Source organism: Pogona vitticeps, chromosome 3, assembly GCF_051106095.1.
Source record: "Pogona vitticeps strain Pit_001003342236 chromosome 3, PviZW2.1, whole genome shotgun sequence".
NCBI lineage: Eukaryota > Metazoa > Chordata > Lepidosauria > Squamata > Agamidae > Pogona > Pogona vitticeps.
This window is the reverse complement of record NC_135785.1, coordinates 237,232,512-237,249,077: the sequence shown is the minus strand read 5'-3', so window position 1 is coordinate 237,249,077 and position 16,566 is coordinate 237,232,512. Positions and strand designations below refer to the sequence as shown.

At 40.2% G+C, this 16,566-nt stretch overlaps 1 protein-coding gene across 5 annotated transcripts in view; it reads left to right on the top strand.

The window, feature by feature from the left end:
• NBEA (neurobeachin) overlaps positions 1 to 16,566 on the top strand; it is a 470,696-nt gene that overhangs the window by 210,969 nt on the left and 243,161 nt on the right. For all 5 annotated transcript variants that reach the window (XM_072993781.2, XM_072993780.2, XM_072993779.2 and 2 more), the window contains one exon: positions 12,792 to 12,958. In XM_072993781.2, coding sequence (XP_072849882.2) covers positions 12,792 to 12,958 — 167 coding nt within the window. The remainder of the gene's footprint in view (positions 1 to 12,791; positions 12,959 to 16,566) is intronic.

Genomic DNA, 16,566 nt, shown 5'->3' with positions numbered 1-16,566 from the left:
CAGGATGAAAAATGAAAATCTGATTTAACTGTCCAATGAGCTGATGAAATATTAACCTCGTTACTGAAGAAGATCATTGTACTAATTGGTGCTTCTTGGTACAAGAAGATAAATTGAAAAATTAATTAACCCCATAATATCTATGTTCTTAAAATAAATTTAGCCAAACTAAGTGTATTTTACAATAGGTCAAAAGTGCGTTGCTCATACATAATGAAAAAATAGTTTCATTCTACATTTGCATTCTAAAAATTAAAATTATTATGGATATAAAACAAGCAGTATAAAACAGAATTGATTTCTATCTAATAATTTCCAAAGAAGTAGCCATGATAATCTGTCTCAGCATGTTGGCAAAAGGAAAAAAAAGGCAAAATAATGTAGCACTTTCAATTCATACTGAAATAAAACTGCAAGTCTTTAAAGTACTATGTTATTTTGTCTTTCCCTCCACTTTTGCCAACATTCTATGTTATCAAACAGGAGTTGTTAACTTTTTGTCTTCAAGGATTGCATTGCTTTAGTAATTTCTCTCTGGTCCCATGTTGATACTGGATGAAGCAAAAACTCCAAACGAGTGGGAATTTCTCCATCTCTCTCCACCCTACGAGAGAATCACATTGTTTTGCCAGAGATCTGGATAGATCACTTGCAGAGGGCTTTTCAAAGAGTTACAAGCTAACCTAAAACCTAAAAGTGATGTGCTGCCATATAATTTGATTGGAACAAATTGTCAAAATTAAAAATCTTCATACACACAAGTTCTTCCTGATCATTTATACTGTTGTACCTACAGTAGCTATCCCCATCTGCCAGAGGAACTGATCCTGTTAGTGGAATGGATTTTCCTTCCATCTCACCCTTGCCGTCTTTCCCAGATGGGCAACCTGTCAGAGCACATTTTGGGGGTTGTGTGGGGAGTACAGTGGAGGAAAAGAGGAGGAATGACAAATATTGTAAAAACAGACAGACACAATTCGCTGTACCTATGTTGTGCTTTTGATCATTACAAAATTTAAATTTATATAGTAACTATATAAATGTGCTTGCCCACTTTTTTTAAAGTATGAGACCCTTCCTGATATTCTGTTACCTTCAGAGATTAGGCTGGTGGGAACACAGCACTGGACTTTTTCAATATAACACCCTGGTGGGGAATTTCAGTTGGCCGATTCCATAACTTTCAAATGTGCACAATAATGTCTTCCTTTCACTGAGTTCTCCTATATTGATTCTTTTTAAAAGCTTTTGTTGCAGGCTTCTAGATTTGTAGCTGGAAAGGAAAGAGTGAAAATTCTGGAGTATGGTCTCAGCTGTGACTATAGGTCCCAATCCTGCACCAGATGCCTGCATCACGGCAAATGGCTGGTGCCCCAATGGCCCCCAGTAAGCTGATTGGGCGGTAGTTCTGGATATCAGCTCCAAGCTCTATACCCGCCTCCTTTTTCAGAAGCTGGCTAAATGGATGGAGGAAAATAATATCCTTCACCGGGAACAAACAGGTTTTAGGAAGGACCATAGCACAGTAGATCAAATCTATGTGCTACATCATCTTGTATGTAAATATACGACCAGGCTATTCAAATGGCTGTTCACAGCTTTTATTGACTTCTCTTCTGCATTTGACACAGTCACCAGAAACTGACTGTGGGATAAGCTCACAGAGACCAACATCAATAAGAGACTCCTAACCCTAATACAAGAACTGTACTCCAACACAATGTTGAAGGTAAGGATTAGCACAGATGGAAGGCTGACAAAGGAAATTCGTACTAACAAAGGGGTAACACAAGGGTGCTTACTCGTACCCTTACTTTTTAACCTTTATATTAATAATATTGTAACAGCTCTAAACCATCCAGATCATTCCCCCCTCCTCAATTGGGAACTATAAGATTGCAAGCCTTATATATGCCGACATTGTATTATTATCTAGGAACAAAAAAGGGGCTGAAGAGAAGCTTAAATAAGCTCCAAGAGTTTAGCCACCTAGAGCAACTAAAAATAAATTATACAGAATCTAAAGTGATGATATTTTGGAAAGCATCCTCCCCAAATTTAGCTTGACCATAGGTGAAAATAAAATAGACAAGTCCAGACCTTCAAGTACCTAGGAGTGCATTTTGATGAGAAAAACTGCTGGAAATCCCAGATACAGAGCACGAAAATATCAGTCCAGAAATCTAGCCATGCTCTGGTTAAATATTTCCATTCCAAGGGTGGTAAGCTAGTTACCCCAGCTATAAAAGTCTTTTCAGGGAGGATCATCTCCCAAAGGCTTTACGGAACTGAGATTTGGGGGTATGAATCAGAACAAACTTACACCATCTTGAAGTAGTACAGAATAAATTTCTGAGACAAATCCTCACGGCACCCCAGGGGACTCCAGCAGCTTTTCTTAGAAGGCATGGTGTCCATTAAAGCCACAGCAACTCTAGCTATATTCTTTTACTGTAAGAGGATGATGGATATGCCCAACCACCGTCTACATAAACATTGTATGGTACAGCAGTGGAATAGTGGTGACTGGGCAACTTCAGTTCAAACCCTTTTTTGTTTGTTCAGTTGTTTAGTCGTGTCCGACTCTTCGTGACCCCATGGACCAGAGCGCGCCAGGCCCTCCTATCTTCCACCGCCTCCCGGAGTTGTGTCAAATTCATGTTGGTTGCTTCGATGACACTGTCCAACCATCTCATCCTCGGTCGTCCCCTTCTCCTCTTGCCTTCACACTTTCCCAACATCAAAGTCTTTTCCAAGGAGTCTTCTCTTCTCATGAGATGGCCAAAGTACTGGAGCCTCAGCTTCAGGATCTGTCCTTCCAATGAGCACTCGGGGTTGATTTCCTTTAGAATTGATAGGTTTGTTCTCTTTGCAGTCCAGGGAACTCTCAAGAGTCTCCTCCAGCACCACAATTCAAAGGCATCAGTTCTTCGGCGGTCAGCTTTCTTTATGGCCCAGCTCTCACTTCCATGCAACACTACAGGAAAAACCATAGCTTTGACTATTCGGACTTTTGTTGGCAAGGTGATGTCTCTGCTTTTTAAGATGCTGTCAAGGTTTTTCATTGCTTTCCTCCCAAGAAGCAGGCGTCTTTTAATTTTGGGGCTGCTGTCTCCATCTGCAGTGATCATGGAGCCCAAGAAAGTAAAATCTGTCACTGCCTCCATATTTTCCCCTTCTATTTCCTAGGAGGTGATGGGACCAGTGGCCATGATCTTAGTTTTTTTGATGTTGAGTTTCAGACCGTTTTTTCACTCTCCTCTTTCACCCTCATTACAAGGTTCTTTACTTCCTCTTCACTTTCCGCCATCAGAGTGGTATCATCTGCATATCGGAGGTTGTTGATATTTCTTCCTGCAATCTTAATTCCAGCTTGGGATTCCTCCAGTCCAGCCTTCCGCATGATGTATTCTGCATATAAGCTAAATAAGCAGGGTGACAATATACAGCTTTGTCGTACTCCTTTCCCAATTTTGAACCAATCCGTTGTTCCATATCCAGTTGTAACTGTTGCTTCCTGTCCCACGTACAGGTTTCTCAGGAGATGGATAAGGTGGTCAGGCATGCCCATTTCTTTTAGGACTTGCCATAGTTTGCTGTGGTCCACACAGTCAAAGGCTTTTGCATAGTCAATGAAGCAGAAGTAGATGTTTTTCTGGAACTCTCTGGCTTTCTCCATAATCCAGCGCATGTTGGCAATTTGGTCTCGAGTTCCTCTGCCCCTTCGGAATCCCGCTTGTACTTCTGGGAGTTCTCGGTCCACATACTGCTGAAGCCTACCTTGTATGATTTTGAGCATAACCTTGCTGGCGTGTGAGATGAGTGCAATTGTCCGGTAGTTGGAGCATTCTTTGGCACTGCCCTTCTTTGGGATTGGAATGTAGACTGATCTTTTCCAGTCCTCTGGCCACTGTTGAGTTTTCCAAACTTGTTGGCATATTGAATGTAGCACCTTAACAGCATCATCCTTTAAGATTTTAAATAGTTCAACTGGAATGCCATCACCTCCACTGGCCTTGTTGTTAGCCAGGCTTTCTAAGGCCCACTTGACCTCACTCTCCAGGATGTCTGGCTCAAGGTCAGCAACTATATTGTCTGGGTTGTCCGGGATATCCAAAACTTTCTGATATAATTCCTCTGTGTATTCTTGCCACCTCTTCTTGATGTCTTCTGCTTCTGTGAGGTCCCTTCCATTTTTGTCTTTTATCATGTCCATCTTTGCACAAAATTTTCCTCTAATATCTCCAATTTTCCTGAACAGATCTCTGGTTTTTCCTTTTCTGTTATTTTCCTCTATTTCTTTGCATTGTTCATTTAAGAAGGCCCTCTTGTCTCTCCTTGCTATTCTTTGGAAATCTGCATTCAATTTTCTGTAACTTTCCCTATCTCCCCTGCATTTTGTTTCCCTTCTCTTTTCTGCTATTTGTAAGGCCTCGTTGGACAGCCACTTTGCTTTCTTGCATTTCCTTTTTTTGGGATGGTTTTTGTTGCTGCCTCCTGTACAATGTTACGAGCCTCTATCCAAAGTTCTTCAGGCACTCTGTCCACCAAATCTAGTTCCTTAAATCTGTTCTTCACTTCTACTGTGTATTCATAAGGGATTTGGTTTAGATTATACCTGAGTGGCCCAGTGGTTTTTCCTACTCTCTTCAGTTTAAGCTTGAATTTTGCTATGAGAAGCTGATGATCAGAGCCACAATCAGCTCCACGTCTTGTTTTTGCTGACTGTATAGAGCTTCTCCATCTTTGGCTGCAGAGAATATAGTCACTCTGATTTCGATGTTGCCCATCTCGTGATTTCCATGTGTAGAGTCGCCTCTTGTGTTGTTGGAAAAGGGTGTTTGTGATGACCAGCTTGTTCTCTTGGCAAAACTCTATTAGGCTTTGCCCTGCTTCGTTTTGAACTCCAAGGCCAAACTTCCCTGTTGTTCCTTTTATCTCTTGACTCCCTACCTTAGCATTCCAGTCCCCCAGAATGAGAAGAACATCCTTCTTCGGTGTCAGTTCTAGAAGGTGTTGTAAATCTTCATAAAATTGTTCAGTTTCAGTCTCCTCAGCAATGGAGGTTGGTGCATAGACTTGGATTATTGTGATGTTGAAAGGTCTGCCTTGGATACGTATTGACATCATTCTATCATTTTTGAGATTATATCCCATTACGGCTTTTCCCACTCTTTTGTTGACTATGAGGGCTACTCCATTCCTTCCAGGGGATTCTTGCCCACAATAGTAGACATGATAATCATCTGAGTTGAAATCACCCATTCCCATCCATTTTAGTTCACTGATGCCCAGAATGTCGATGTTTATTCTTGCCATCTCCTGTTTGACCACCTCCAGCTTCCCAAGGTTCATAGTGCTTACATTCCAGGTTCCTATGCAGTATTTTTCTTTCCAGCATCGGACTTTCCTTTCACTTCCAGGCACGTCCACAGCTGAGCATCCTTTCGGCTTTGGCCCATCCACTTCATCAGCTCTGGAGCTACTTGTACTTGTCCTCCGCTCTTCCTCAGTAGCATGTTGGACGCCTTTTGACCTGAGGGTCCCATCTTCCAGCGTCATATCTTTTAGCCTTTTGTTTCTGATCATGGGGCATTCTTGGCAAAGATACTGAAGTGGAATTGCCGGTTCCTACCCCAGGTGGATTGCGTTTAGTCAGAACTCTCCACTATGACCTGTCCGTCTTGGGTGGCCCTGCACAGCATAGCCCATAGCTTCTCTGAGTTACTCAAGCCCCCTCGCCATGACAAGGCAGCAATCCTACTAAAATCTAAATCCCTCTCCACATATATTTTTGTTTTTTCTGTTTTTTGTTTTTTCTGGAGTTAAAAGAATGCTGAGGGACTGGTTCTACAAATTAGGTAACAACCAGGACTTAGCCTTAATTCACTCTTCAAACTTCTCTCCCTGGTGCCATCTGCTGAAAACAAACCATTCAGTGGTGCAATAGTTACATACACTTACTTTTGCCTGCTTGAGAACCGCATTCACAGAACTCCATTTCCAAACCAGGCCTACTGGTGTCTTTAGATGGCAGGTTTATGAATATCCCTAAACATCTAAGGCTATGTATTTACGGAGCAGGTGAGATATAGGATGTTGTCCACTCTTTACTCTACTGTCAGCTCTATCAAAACCCCAGAGAAAAGCTCCTGGGTAACATTTTGACTGCTCTGCAGGAGGAAAGCCCTCAGGTAAAGGTGGTCAGGTTACTTTTGGGCTGTGACCCTTATGTTACATACAGAATAGTGCTGTTTGCAAAAGCGGCCAGAAATATTCAAGCTAATTTCCTGAAAGCCATTGCGATCAATTGTGCTGGGGACTCCCATATATGTAGGGTTTCTTATTATTTTATATGTCTGTGATTTTATCATTATTTTATTTGATCATATTTGTATTTAAAACAATTGTGAGGGCTTTTAGCTAATACAGTAAACTTGAACTTGTTGTTCTAGATTTGTATCCCTGTCAAGTTTCAAATTTTTTAAAGGAAATTGCTATATGATCCTATGATTCCTATGGAAATATTCTCAAGACAAGCCATTTGAAAAATTGGCCCAAAGGCCATGATTAGAGATTGGGACAAATCGAAAAAATTGTGCTTTGTCAAGATTCATCCTTAGTCAGTTGATGAATTGACAAAGTACCGATTCATCATTAAAACACAATGTCCCACCAAACAGCTGATTGTTGGGACACTGACAAGCAGGCTGGCTGCAGAAGGGAAACCTATAGGTTTGCCTTCCCACAGCCAGCCTGCTTGTCAATGACCCAACCATCAGCTGTTTTCATTCCAGCCGGCCTGGACAAAGAGACAAATAAAAATGGGTAAATATTCATCCCTTCACATTCATCGTGGTCTCTGGACTTGATGAATACAAAGGGATGAAAATATCCCATGAATCAGAGATATTTCATGAATATCGCAATTCATTTTTTAATTTGTTCCCATGTCTAGCTCTGATCAGTGTCATCTCCATAACAGTATTTTCACACTCAGAACCTTTGCAGTGTTTATTGTATCTGTAATCTAGATACAAGAAAACGGGAAACACACACGTAACAGTGTTTTGTTTTCATTATCTCAGTTGTAGGAGAATATTTGAGAGATGAAGATAGTGTTAAATAAAAAATAAATCAAACATCTTTATAAGGAAACTCTTTTGAAAGTTCTATGTTAATTAGATTAGGACAGAGTTCTAGATCCCACTATGTTCTAATTTCAAGTTGACCACCCAAGACACACAGTATGTATAGTCCTTGAATTATCAGTGTGATTCTTTTATTGAATGTTTGTAGTCTAAGGAGATAACAAATTGTCATCAGCATATTTCTCAGTTTGTAATGAATGCAAAGCCCTAAGATTATTGAATTACAGCTTAATTTTTTAAACTTTAATCTTTTATAAAGTGTATTTAATATAATAAATATTCTAACTGCGTGTATTTGGAGCTAACTGCATGTATTTTGGAGCTTTTGTTTCTACCAGAACTGTCCACTGCATTGTTTTCTGCCTTCAGGAACTTTAAAATACTTGTTCTAAATGAATATTGCTTAATGAATCTCTTCTGTTGAACAGATAAAGCTATAGGTGGGAGATCTGAAAATAAAGGCCATGAAAAATGAATTTCTATTCATAACAGTTTTAGTCAGTCCAAGAACAAACAGTTGATAGTATCAAATGACCACTGAATAACCTGTGTGAACAAGCTGAAACAAGCCCTGGGTTTGTGCATACCATTCCACCACCACCCCTTTTCACACTCATGAGATGATCAGAAGCATTTGCTTCCAGGGGTTTTCATTTCTGGTTCATTATGGTCAGCAGCTGCACCATGAAGCTCTTCCTTTATCCTTGTTAAGAATTTAAAAGATTCCTTTAAAATAGCATGAAACAATGAATAATTGTATTTTGAAAGAAGTTCTACCTGGCCTCTGTGTATCACACCCTGGGTAATTTGCGTCTGCGCGGAGCCTCATCGGAAGATTCTAGAGCTTCTGCTGTAGCAAAAAAAAAAAACACATTAGTGTAGACCTCTCCCCCTCCATATATGTACCTTGGTGCCAGGACTCTCTAGTTTCTGTCAACTGCTACATTGAGAGCCTTGTATTCGTTGCTTCTGTGAGTCTAAAAGTGAAAGAGAATTTAATCATGATTCCTTTTAATTTATTTTAAATCTTATTATTCTTAATTTTTTAAAAAAGACTTATACTTTTCGTTCCAGCCTCAGGACCGAAAACCCCGTATTTCATGGCCCCCTTGGGCCCGTTTAATCATTGCATGGTCTGTGACAATAAGACCCCACTTTCGGATGGCCATGCAAAATGTTTGTTCTGACTTGGTGAGGTTCACTAAACCTCCTTATACACTGAATGTAAGAACTTTAAGTGTGGAGTTCTCCGCAGTCTCCTCTCTAGGCTTAAGCTTCGGGTTTGGGAACAATTCCTTCAACCTACAAAAGCTATGACTCAGCCTGCTTGTAAACCCACCTCACAAGCTAAGGCCGTGGAAAAAGCCATCTCAGAGTTGGCAAAACAATGCCCTTTGGCCACACCATCCCGTTCTGATGCCCCCTTGACATCATCCAAGCAGGCAAAGGGGCAGAAAACTAAGCAGTCGATGTCAAAGTCTTTGACATTAAAAAATGACCACAAAAAGAAAATTGTCCATTGATGCCACTTCAGCTCCAAATCCCTGTCAAAACGACAAGGTTTTTCTCTCTCTTTATTTCACTGTCCCCAAAAGGGATGGAGGTCTCCGTCCCATCCTTGACCTCAGAGACCTAAATCGCTACATCATTACCACCAAATTTCGCATGGTGACCTTTGAGTCTGTCCTTCCCTTGCTCTGGAAAAACAACTGGTTCGCAGTCATAGATTTAACAGATGCTTACTTCCACACATATTCATCCATCCCTCCCACAGGCCTTAGCTCCACTTCCAGCTCGGAATTAAAGCCTACCAATTCAAACAACTCCCGTTTGGACTCGCAACAGCTCACAGAGTCTTCACCAAATGTATGGCACCTGTGGCAACTTACCTCAGACTTCACAAGATCCACATCATTCCGTACATCAGCAACTGGCTCCTTGTAGCTCGCTCCCATTGCAGGGCACAAGACATTCACTTTACACCGTATCTTCTTCACAATCTCGGCCTTACTGTAAATATGCAAATATATACTGTAAATATCCAAGTTACAGCCCACAAAGGTTTTTCAATACATAGCGGCAATCATAGACTCTACTCATGCCCGAGCATTCCTTCCAATGGACAAGCAATACAACCTGATGTATTTGCTTCACGCCTTCACCCCTCATGCACTTATACAGTTCAACATATCCTAGACACTATGGCATCCATGACGTCTGTAGTGCAACACATGCCTCAAAATGGGATCACTCCAGGCATGGTTCCTTGCCCTCTTCAACCCACTAAGAGATCCTCCTCACACCCTGTTAAGGGTCACTCCAGAACTTGCTGCCCAGTTTTCTTGGTGGTGCTCTACCCAAAACCTTAGAATGGGATGATCTTTCCAACAACCACATCCTCAAATACAAGTCACTACCAACGCCAGCCTCACAGGCTGGGGCTCTCACTGCAAATCTCTAAAGATTCATGCTCAGTGGTCAGGAAGGGAGAAATTTCAAAGACCATCTTGCAGACAAGATGGTGCAAATCGCTACCAACAACAATACACCAATGTATCATATTCTCAAGCAAGGAGGCACCCACTCTCCAAGCCTCCTGTATCTCTCAGTTGACCTTTGGGAATGGTGTCTGTCACATCATATCTGCCTCACAGCATTACACATAGGTGGCAAAGACAACAATCTGGCAGATCTCCTCAGTCTTAAGGAATCCCAAGCTCATAAATGGGAACTAGACCAGTTTGTCTTTCTCCTTCTCTGCAAGTGCTGGGGCACGCTCACCATTGTTAGTTAGCTAAATTTGTATCCTGAAATAGCACTTTTATCAAAATTTACAAGGAAGATAGATAAGTGGATGAGGAAACAACTAGTTTCTAAACTGTTAACGGTGGCAAGACTGATTATTGCTGGGAATTGGAAATAAGGTCACAATATATTGTTATATGATTGGTATAGAGATGTATGGGATATAACAATTAATTATAAACTTGGTCCTTTTAAGGAAAAGGTAGGGTAAAAATATTTTAAATGAATAAAATAAATAACTTACAAACAGTATAAAAATTAAGAAGGGGATAATTAGGAAATACAAGTTTTCAGATATATGGGGAGAATCCATTGATTTTGTACTGATGAAGGGGAAGCGACAAGGTGTTATTATGAGTCTATACAATTATGGAAGGGGAAGAGGGCCATAGAAGAGTAAATGGTTCAAGCAGCTACTCCTTAATAGTCCCAGTGGTGGGGTGCACAGTGTATATAGTTTCTTTCTTAGGTTGAATATTGGCTGTTTTAATGTTTCTTATTTGTTGTAGTTTTTAACTAAATAAAAAAAATTAAAGGAAGCATCTGCTTCCATTTTCAGTTAAATTAGTTTCTTGCACAGTTCAGATGCAAGAAGACTGGGTTTATTTTACTTTTAATTAGTGAAGAGGCCAGAATTTGAAACCTCATTTTGCTCCTTATATATTCATACAGACTAGAATGTTTATTTAGTGAGAATTAGTAATTTGCAACTGGAAACTGTGTTTTCCCATTGCATATGAGCCAAACTATAGTATACCAATAAGGTAAAACATTAACAGTATACTAACAATGATACATTATATTCATTGGGTGGGTGGTGTATATATATTGTTTTCAGTTTTTTAAAAAATTACTGAGGAACCATGGGTTTTAATTAGGGTACTATAACATTTCACACACTAGCAAGGTTATGCTCAAAATCCTCCAAGGTAGGCTTCAGCACTATGTGGACCGAGAACTCTCAGAAGTACAAGCTGGATTTCAAAGGGGCAGAGGAACTGGAGACCAAATTGATTACATGCGCTGGATTATGGAGAAAGCCAGTGAGTTCCAGAAAAAGATCACCTTCTGCTTCATTGACTATGCAAAAGCATTTGACTGTGTGGACCACAGCAAACTATGGCAAGTCCCTAAAGAAATGGGAGTGCCTGACCACATTATCTATCTCCTGAAAAACCTGTACGTGGGACAGGAAGCAACAGTTAGAACTGGATATGGAACAACTGATTGGTTCAAAATTGGGAAAGGAGTACGACAAGGCTGTATATCGACCCCCGGCTTATTTAACTTATATGCAGAATACATCATACGAAAGGCCGGACTGGAGGAATCCCAAGCCGGAATTAAGATTGCTGGAAGAAATATCAACAACCTCCGATATGCAGATGATACCACTCTGATGGCAGAAACTGAGAAGGGCTTAAAGAACCTCTTAATGAGGGTGAAAGAGGAGAGTGCCAAAAAGGGTCTGAAGCTCAACATCAAAATAACTAAGATCATGGCCACTGGTCCCATCACCTCCTGGGAAATCGAAGGGGAAGATATGGAGGCAGTGACAGATGTTACTTTCTTGAGCTCCATGATCACTGCAGATGGGGACAGCAGCTACGAAATTAAAAGACACCTGCTTCTTGGGAGGAAAGCAATGACAAACCTAGACAGCATCTTAAAAAGCAGAGACATCACCTTGCCAACAAAAGTCCGAATAGTCATAGTTTTTCCTGTAGTGATGTACGGAAGTGAGAGCTGGACCATAAAGGAAACTGACCGCTGAAGAATTGATGTTTTTGAATTGTGGTGCTGGAGGAGGCTGAGAGTCCCCTGGAATGCAAGGAGAACAAACCTATTCATTCTGAAGGAAATGAACCCTGAGTGCTCACTGGAAGGACAGATCCTGAAGCTGCGGCTCCAATACTTTGGCCAACTCATGAGAAGACTCCCTGGAAAAGACCTTGATGTTAGGAAAGTGTGGAGGCAGGAGAAGAAGGGGACAGCAGAGGATGAGATGGCTGGACAGTGTCATCGAAGCTACCAACATGAATTTGTCCCAACTCCAGGAGGCAGTGGAAGACAGAAGGGCTTGGCGTGTTCTGGTCCATGGGGTCACGAAGAGTCGGACATGACTAAACGACTAAACAACAACAACTTTCATATTGGTTATATCTTTTGTGCATAAATATAGTTGAACTCTTCAAGTGATATTGCATTTACAAGGTCTCTTCTTCCCACCATAATCTCCTATACCCTGCCAAAAGCAACTCCTGAAAGTAAGGATCATCAGGGACTCCATACAGTGTGGTGGCAGTGCATGAAGTAGAAGCTGGCATAGGGAGTCATTAGATATCAGTAAGATGGCTACATATATGTCAGCCTGGAAGACGGAATATATTGCCTCAGCAAGAGCATATTAGCAGATTTCCATAAATGTATTGATATATATGCCAGCACATTCAGATAGTTATTATGGTATAAATATACGTAGAATACATCTCATAATGGTGGAGGAGACTGTGGTGACCAGGTAATCGTCTCTGTTTCCCATTTCTGTGTGAAGTGGGAGATGTGGCTGCCCTAGATATGACAGATTGCTCTTGGGCAAACTAATTTGTTTTTTGATTTTCCTTAAATCCCTTTTGGAATCAGTTTTCACCTCACTTTGAGTGGTTAAGTAATTTGGTTATGCAAATGATATTGTATGTAATATATGCATAATTAGAAGGGATGCTAAAAACTTAGCAATTGCAAAAAGTATGACAATTTCAAGTAAGCAATAAAATAATTAAGCCACTGTTCAGATCTGTCTTCTGAAACAATAACAATAATTTTCCTTTCTAGTCACAGTGTGCCCAATATGCTGCTGACAGAAGAGAGGAAGAGAAGATGTGTGACCACCTTATCAGTGCAGCCAAGCATCGAGATCATGTTACAGCAAATCAGCTGAAACAGAAAATACTGAATATCCTAACTAATAAGCATGGTGCTTGGGGAGCTGTTTCACATAGGTATGTTGTTAATTGCAACACAATTATATTCTTCTGATCTCATATTTTGAATGAGTCTCTTGTGTCTTTAGAGTGACCATTCAAGACTGTAAAAAAAAAAAATCAGTTCTTTATCATACAGTGCTTTCTGTGTTGTAGGATAGTCTCATATTGTTGTGCATAATTCAGTTCAGTACTGATCGATGCTGTTCTAGTTTTGTCAGGTGCTGGGTTTTGCTTTCTTTCTTATCTCTTTTTCTTTTTAAAAAAGAAAATCTTCTAACCTTTATGTCACAGTCGTAGAAGCCAAGTACTCATCATTTCAAGATATATTTTTTATAACTTGCAAAATGGTGTCCCTAATTCCATGGCAAATATCTCTTGCTCTGGTATATCCAGTAGTCTGTCTTTAGTTTCAATATATTTCTCAATAACTGATATTTAAAACCCTTAACTCAAATAAGAAGAATCGGTTATGCAAAAAAAGTTGTGTGGGTGTGAAATTTCCTTTCTTCCGTTTAGACTGTAATATTTTGAAAAGGAGTGACATGAGTACCAATAAAATACATACTTCACAGAAAGAAACTATGATAATAACAGTTAGAAGTAATTTAGTACTGGGGGTACCCATGATAAAATTGGTGGAAGTGCTGTTAGATTGAAAAATAAATCCAGAACTCAGTCCCCAGATTAAATATTTTAATGGCATGTTTATTTTTCCCTAGTCTGTTTAGTTCATGACAGAATTATGACAAAAAGATGCAATTTCTAAATACACTACATGACTGTGTCATACAATAATTAATAATAGAGCTGACCAGGAAGAGTGTGAACGTAGGCTTAATTCTAAGTGAAACCACCGCATAATGTACTTGTTGAGCCTCTTGGATACAGTAAAACAGTGCTAACAAATTTAGCATACGTATGTGGCTAAATAGCTGAAAAAGTTCAAATACAATCATGTTTAACTTCAAAAGATGAACATTCACAAAGATGAGACCACTAGTTAAAAGGAAGCTGAATGAGAGATTTAGGAAGATCAGATTTCTTCAAAGATACTGAGAGTTTGCTTAAAGCTATTATAGCACAAACTAAGTAGAAGAATTACCACAGATCAGGAAACATACTATCAAGTCCAAGAGGAGTTACCGTATTTATTGCTCCATAAGATGCACTTTCCCCCCCAAAAATGTGGGGGGGAAGTCTGTGTGTCTTATGGAGCGAAGGCCACGATTTTGCCCCCACTGGCCTGGCTGGGGGGCAGGGTGAGCCTCCAAAGGGTCCTAGGGTGTGTTCCAGGACACTTTAGAGACTCACCCTCCCCCCGTGTGCCAGAGGGGGCGAAATCACCACCTTCTGGGACTCTTCTGAAGCTTCCCAAGCCTCAAAAGAGTCCTATAAGGTGGCGATTTTGCCCCCTCTGACCCCCCAGGGGGGCAGGGTGAGTCTCTAAAGGGTCCTGGAACACACCCTAGGACCCTTTAGAGACTCACCCTGCCCCCCAGGGGTCAGAGGGGGTGAAATCGCAACCTTCTGGGACTCTTTTGAGGCTTGGGAAGCTTCAGAAGAGTCCCAGAAGGCGGTGATTTCACCCCCTCTGGCCTCCAGGGGGGCAGGGTGAGCCTCCAAAGGGTCCTAGGGTGTGTTCCATAAGATGGACCTCTCCATAAGGCTCACCAATTTTTAGGAGAAGAAAACAGATTATTTTTTTCCTGTTTTCTTCTCCTAAAAATTTGGTGCGTCTTATGGAGAGGTGCGTCTTATGGAGCGAAAAATATTTATTTTCTTGCACTGCATAGCATTTTTATGCTGCCTTTCTCCTGGTTAAGGGACACAAGAAGCTTGGGAATTATTAAAAACAGCAATCCAGGTACCTGTTTGATTAATGAACAGAGTCAGGGAAGATGTAAAAGGCAGATTGGTTTGTTTCCAAAGTACTGTATGTTTGTGTGTACCCAAATGAGAAGCCTGAGAAGGAACACAAAGTTTGACAAAAGAAATGTGGGCCAGCAAAATGATGTTAAGCACTGCAGTGACAAGTAACAATTACATCAAGCTAATTTTTCAGAAATAGTACCAGTAAGTGAACAAATCTACCTGTAATACTGAAAGATAGAACTGTTCTTAAATTCATAGGTTTATGGGAGCTCAAATATGTCAAGACAGCAGTCATTTACTGACAAACAACTTATTGTGATATGTATATATTCAATTTTCACTATATATTTATATTTACAGTGGTGCCCCGCATAGCGAAGTTAATCCGTTCCGGATTAACCCTCGCTATGCAAAATCGTCGCTAAACGGGGTAGGGAAAATGTATTGAAACGCATTAAACTTAGTTTAATGCGTTCCAATACCTTTCTTTCTTACCCGTTCAGCGAGGATTCCAATTGCCGGCAGCCATTTTCACGCCTTCGCTAAGTGAGGGCACGGCGTGAAAACGGCTGCCGGCAGCCATTTCCGGGCTTCCGGCGGCCATTTTGGAGCTGCCGAACAGCTGTTCGGCGGCTCCAAAATGGCCACCGCAATACCCGATCTTCGCAATGTGGGTTTTCCCCATTGCGACGATCGGGTATGTTTCCGTATAGCGATCCCGAAAAAGGGATCGCTATACGGAAACATCGCTATACGGTGCACTCGTTAAGCGAGGCACCACTGTATATAGTGAAAGGCAAATAATTGAAAGCAAGTGATTACAGGCACCCAGCTGGAAGAAAAGAGAGTGCTGATCAAGAAACACCTAAACAAATGGCCATGCAAAAGTCAAATAAATAAAAATAGTATATAAAGCCATCCTAAGTAGGATAAAATACTGAATGGAGAAAAATTGTCAAGTAAAATGTCAGATGAAGCACATGGATGCAAATTTTTTTAAAAAGGGAAAATAAAGTCTGAACCAAAAGGAAAGGTTTTTCTACAAATGATGCTTAAGTAAATCCTATCTAAAAGTGAAATTGAATATTGAACAGACTATTGAAATAAGGCTTTAGGAAAAAAAGAAAAGGAACAAAAATGGATGAGGAATGAGAAAAGATTTTTAAAAAGGAATAAATTCTTGAAAGCAACTCAAACCAGTGGAGAAAATATAATCTACGGAAACAAATATTTTAAATAAAGGACATGGTGATTGATAAGGATCGCTGAATATTGTATGGCAATACTTAATTAAAGGAAGAAAATAGTATGGGAGATGACTAGAAGAATTTACTCCTTTGCATAAAGTTTGCTGTCTACCAATGCACCAGTTTCATAATTTGCATTGTTCTTAAAACGTATGGAAGCCATTAAATAAAAAAAATCACAGCAGGTTAGTTCAGCAAAAAAGCAGTTTAAAAGATAATGCTGTATTGAACTCAGAAGGAATTTTTATTCCTTTTGTCACTAACAAAGCAGATATAGTATTAAGACAAACTATATACAAAAGAAATATTATTGTCAGCATTTTTCTACATTTCCCCCCAGAAAGGCTCTGAATTATTTTCTTCTAAGAGAAATTTTGGATTAAGTGCTATTCTTATTAGTTTGAGAAGAATGGCAAAAACAAAAACAGAAAAAAAACACTTCAGAAGGGGACAAATAAGTGACAGATATTCTAAGTGAATGGTTAAAGCACCTAACATAAGACA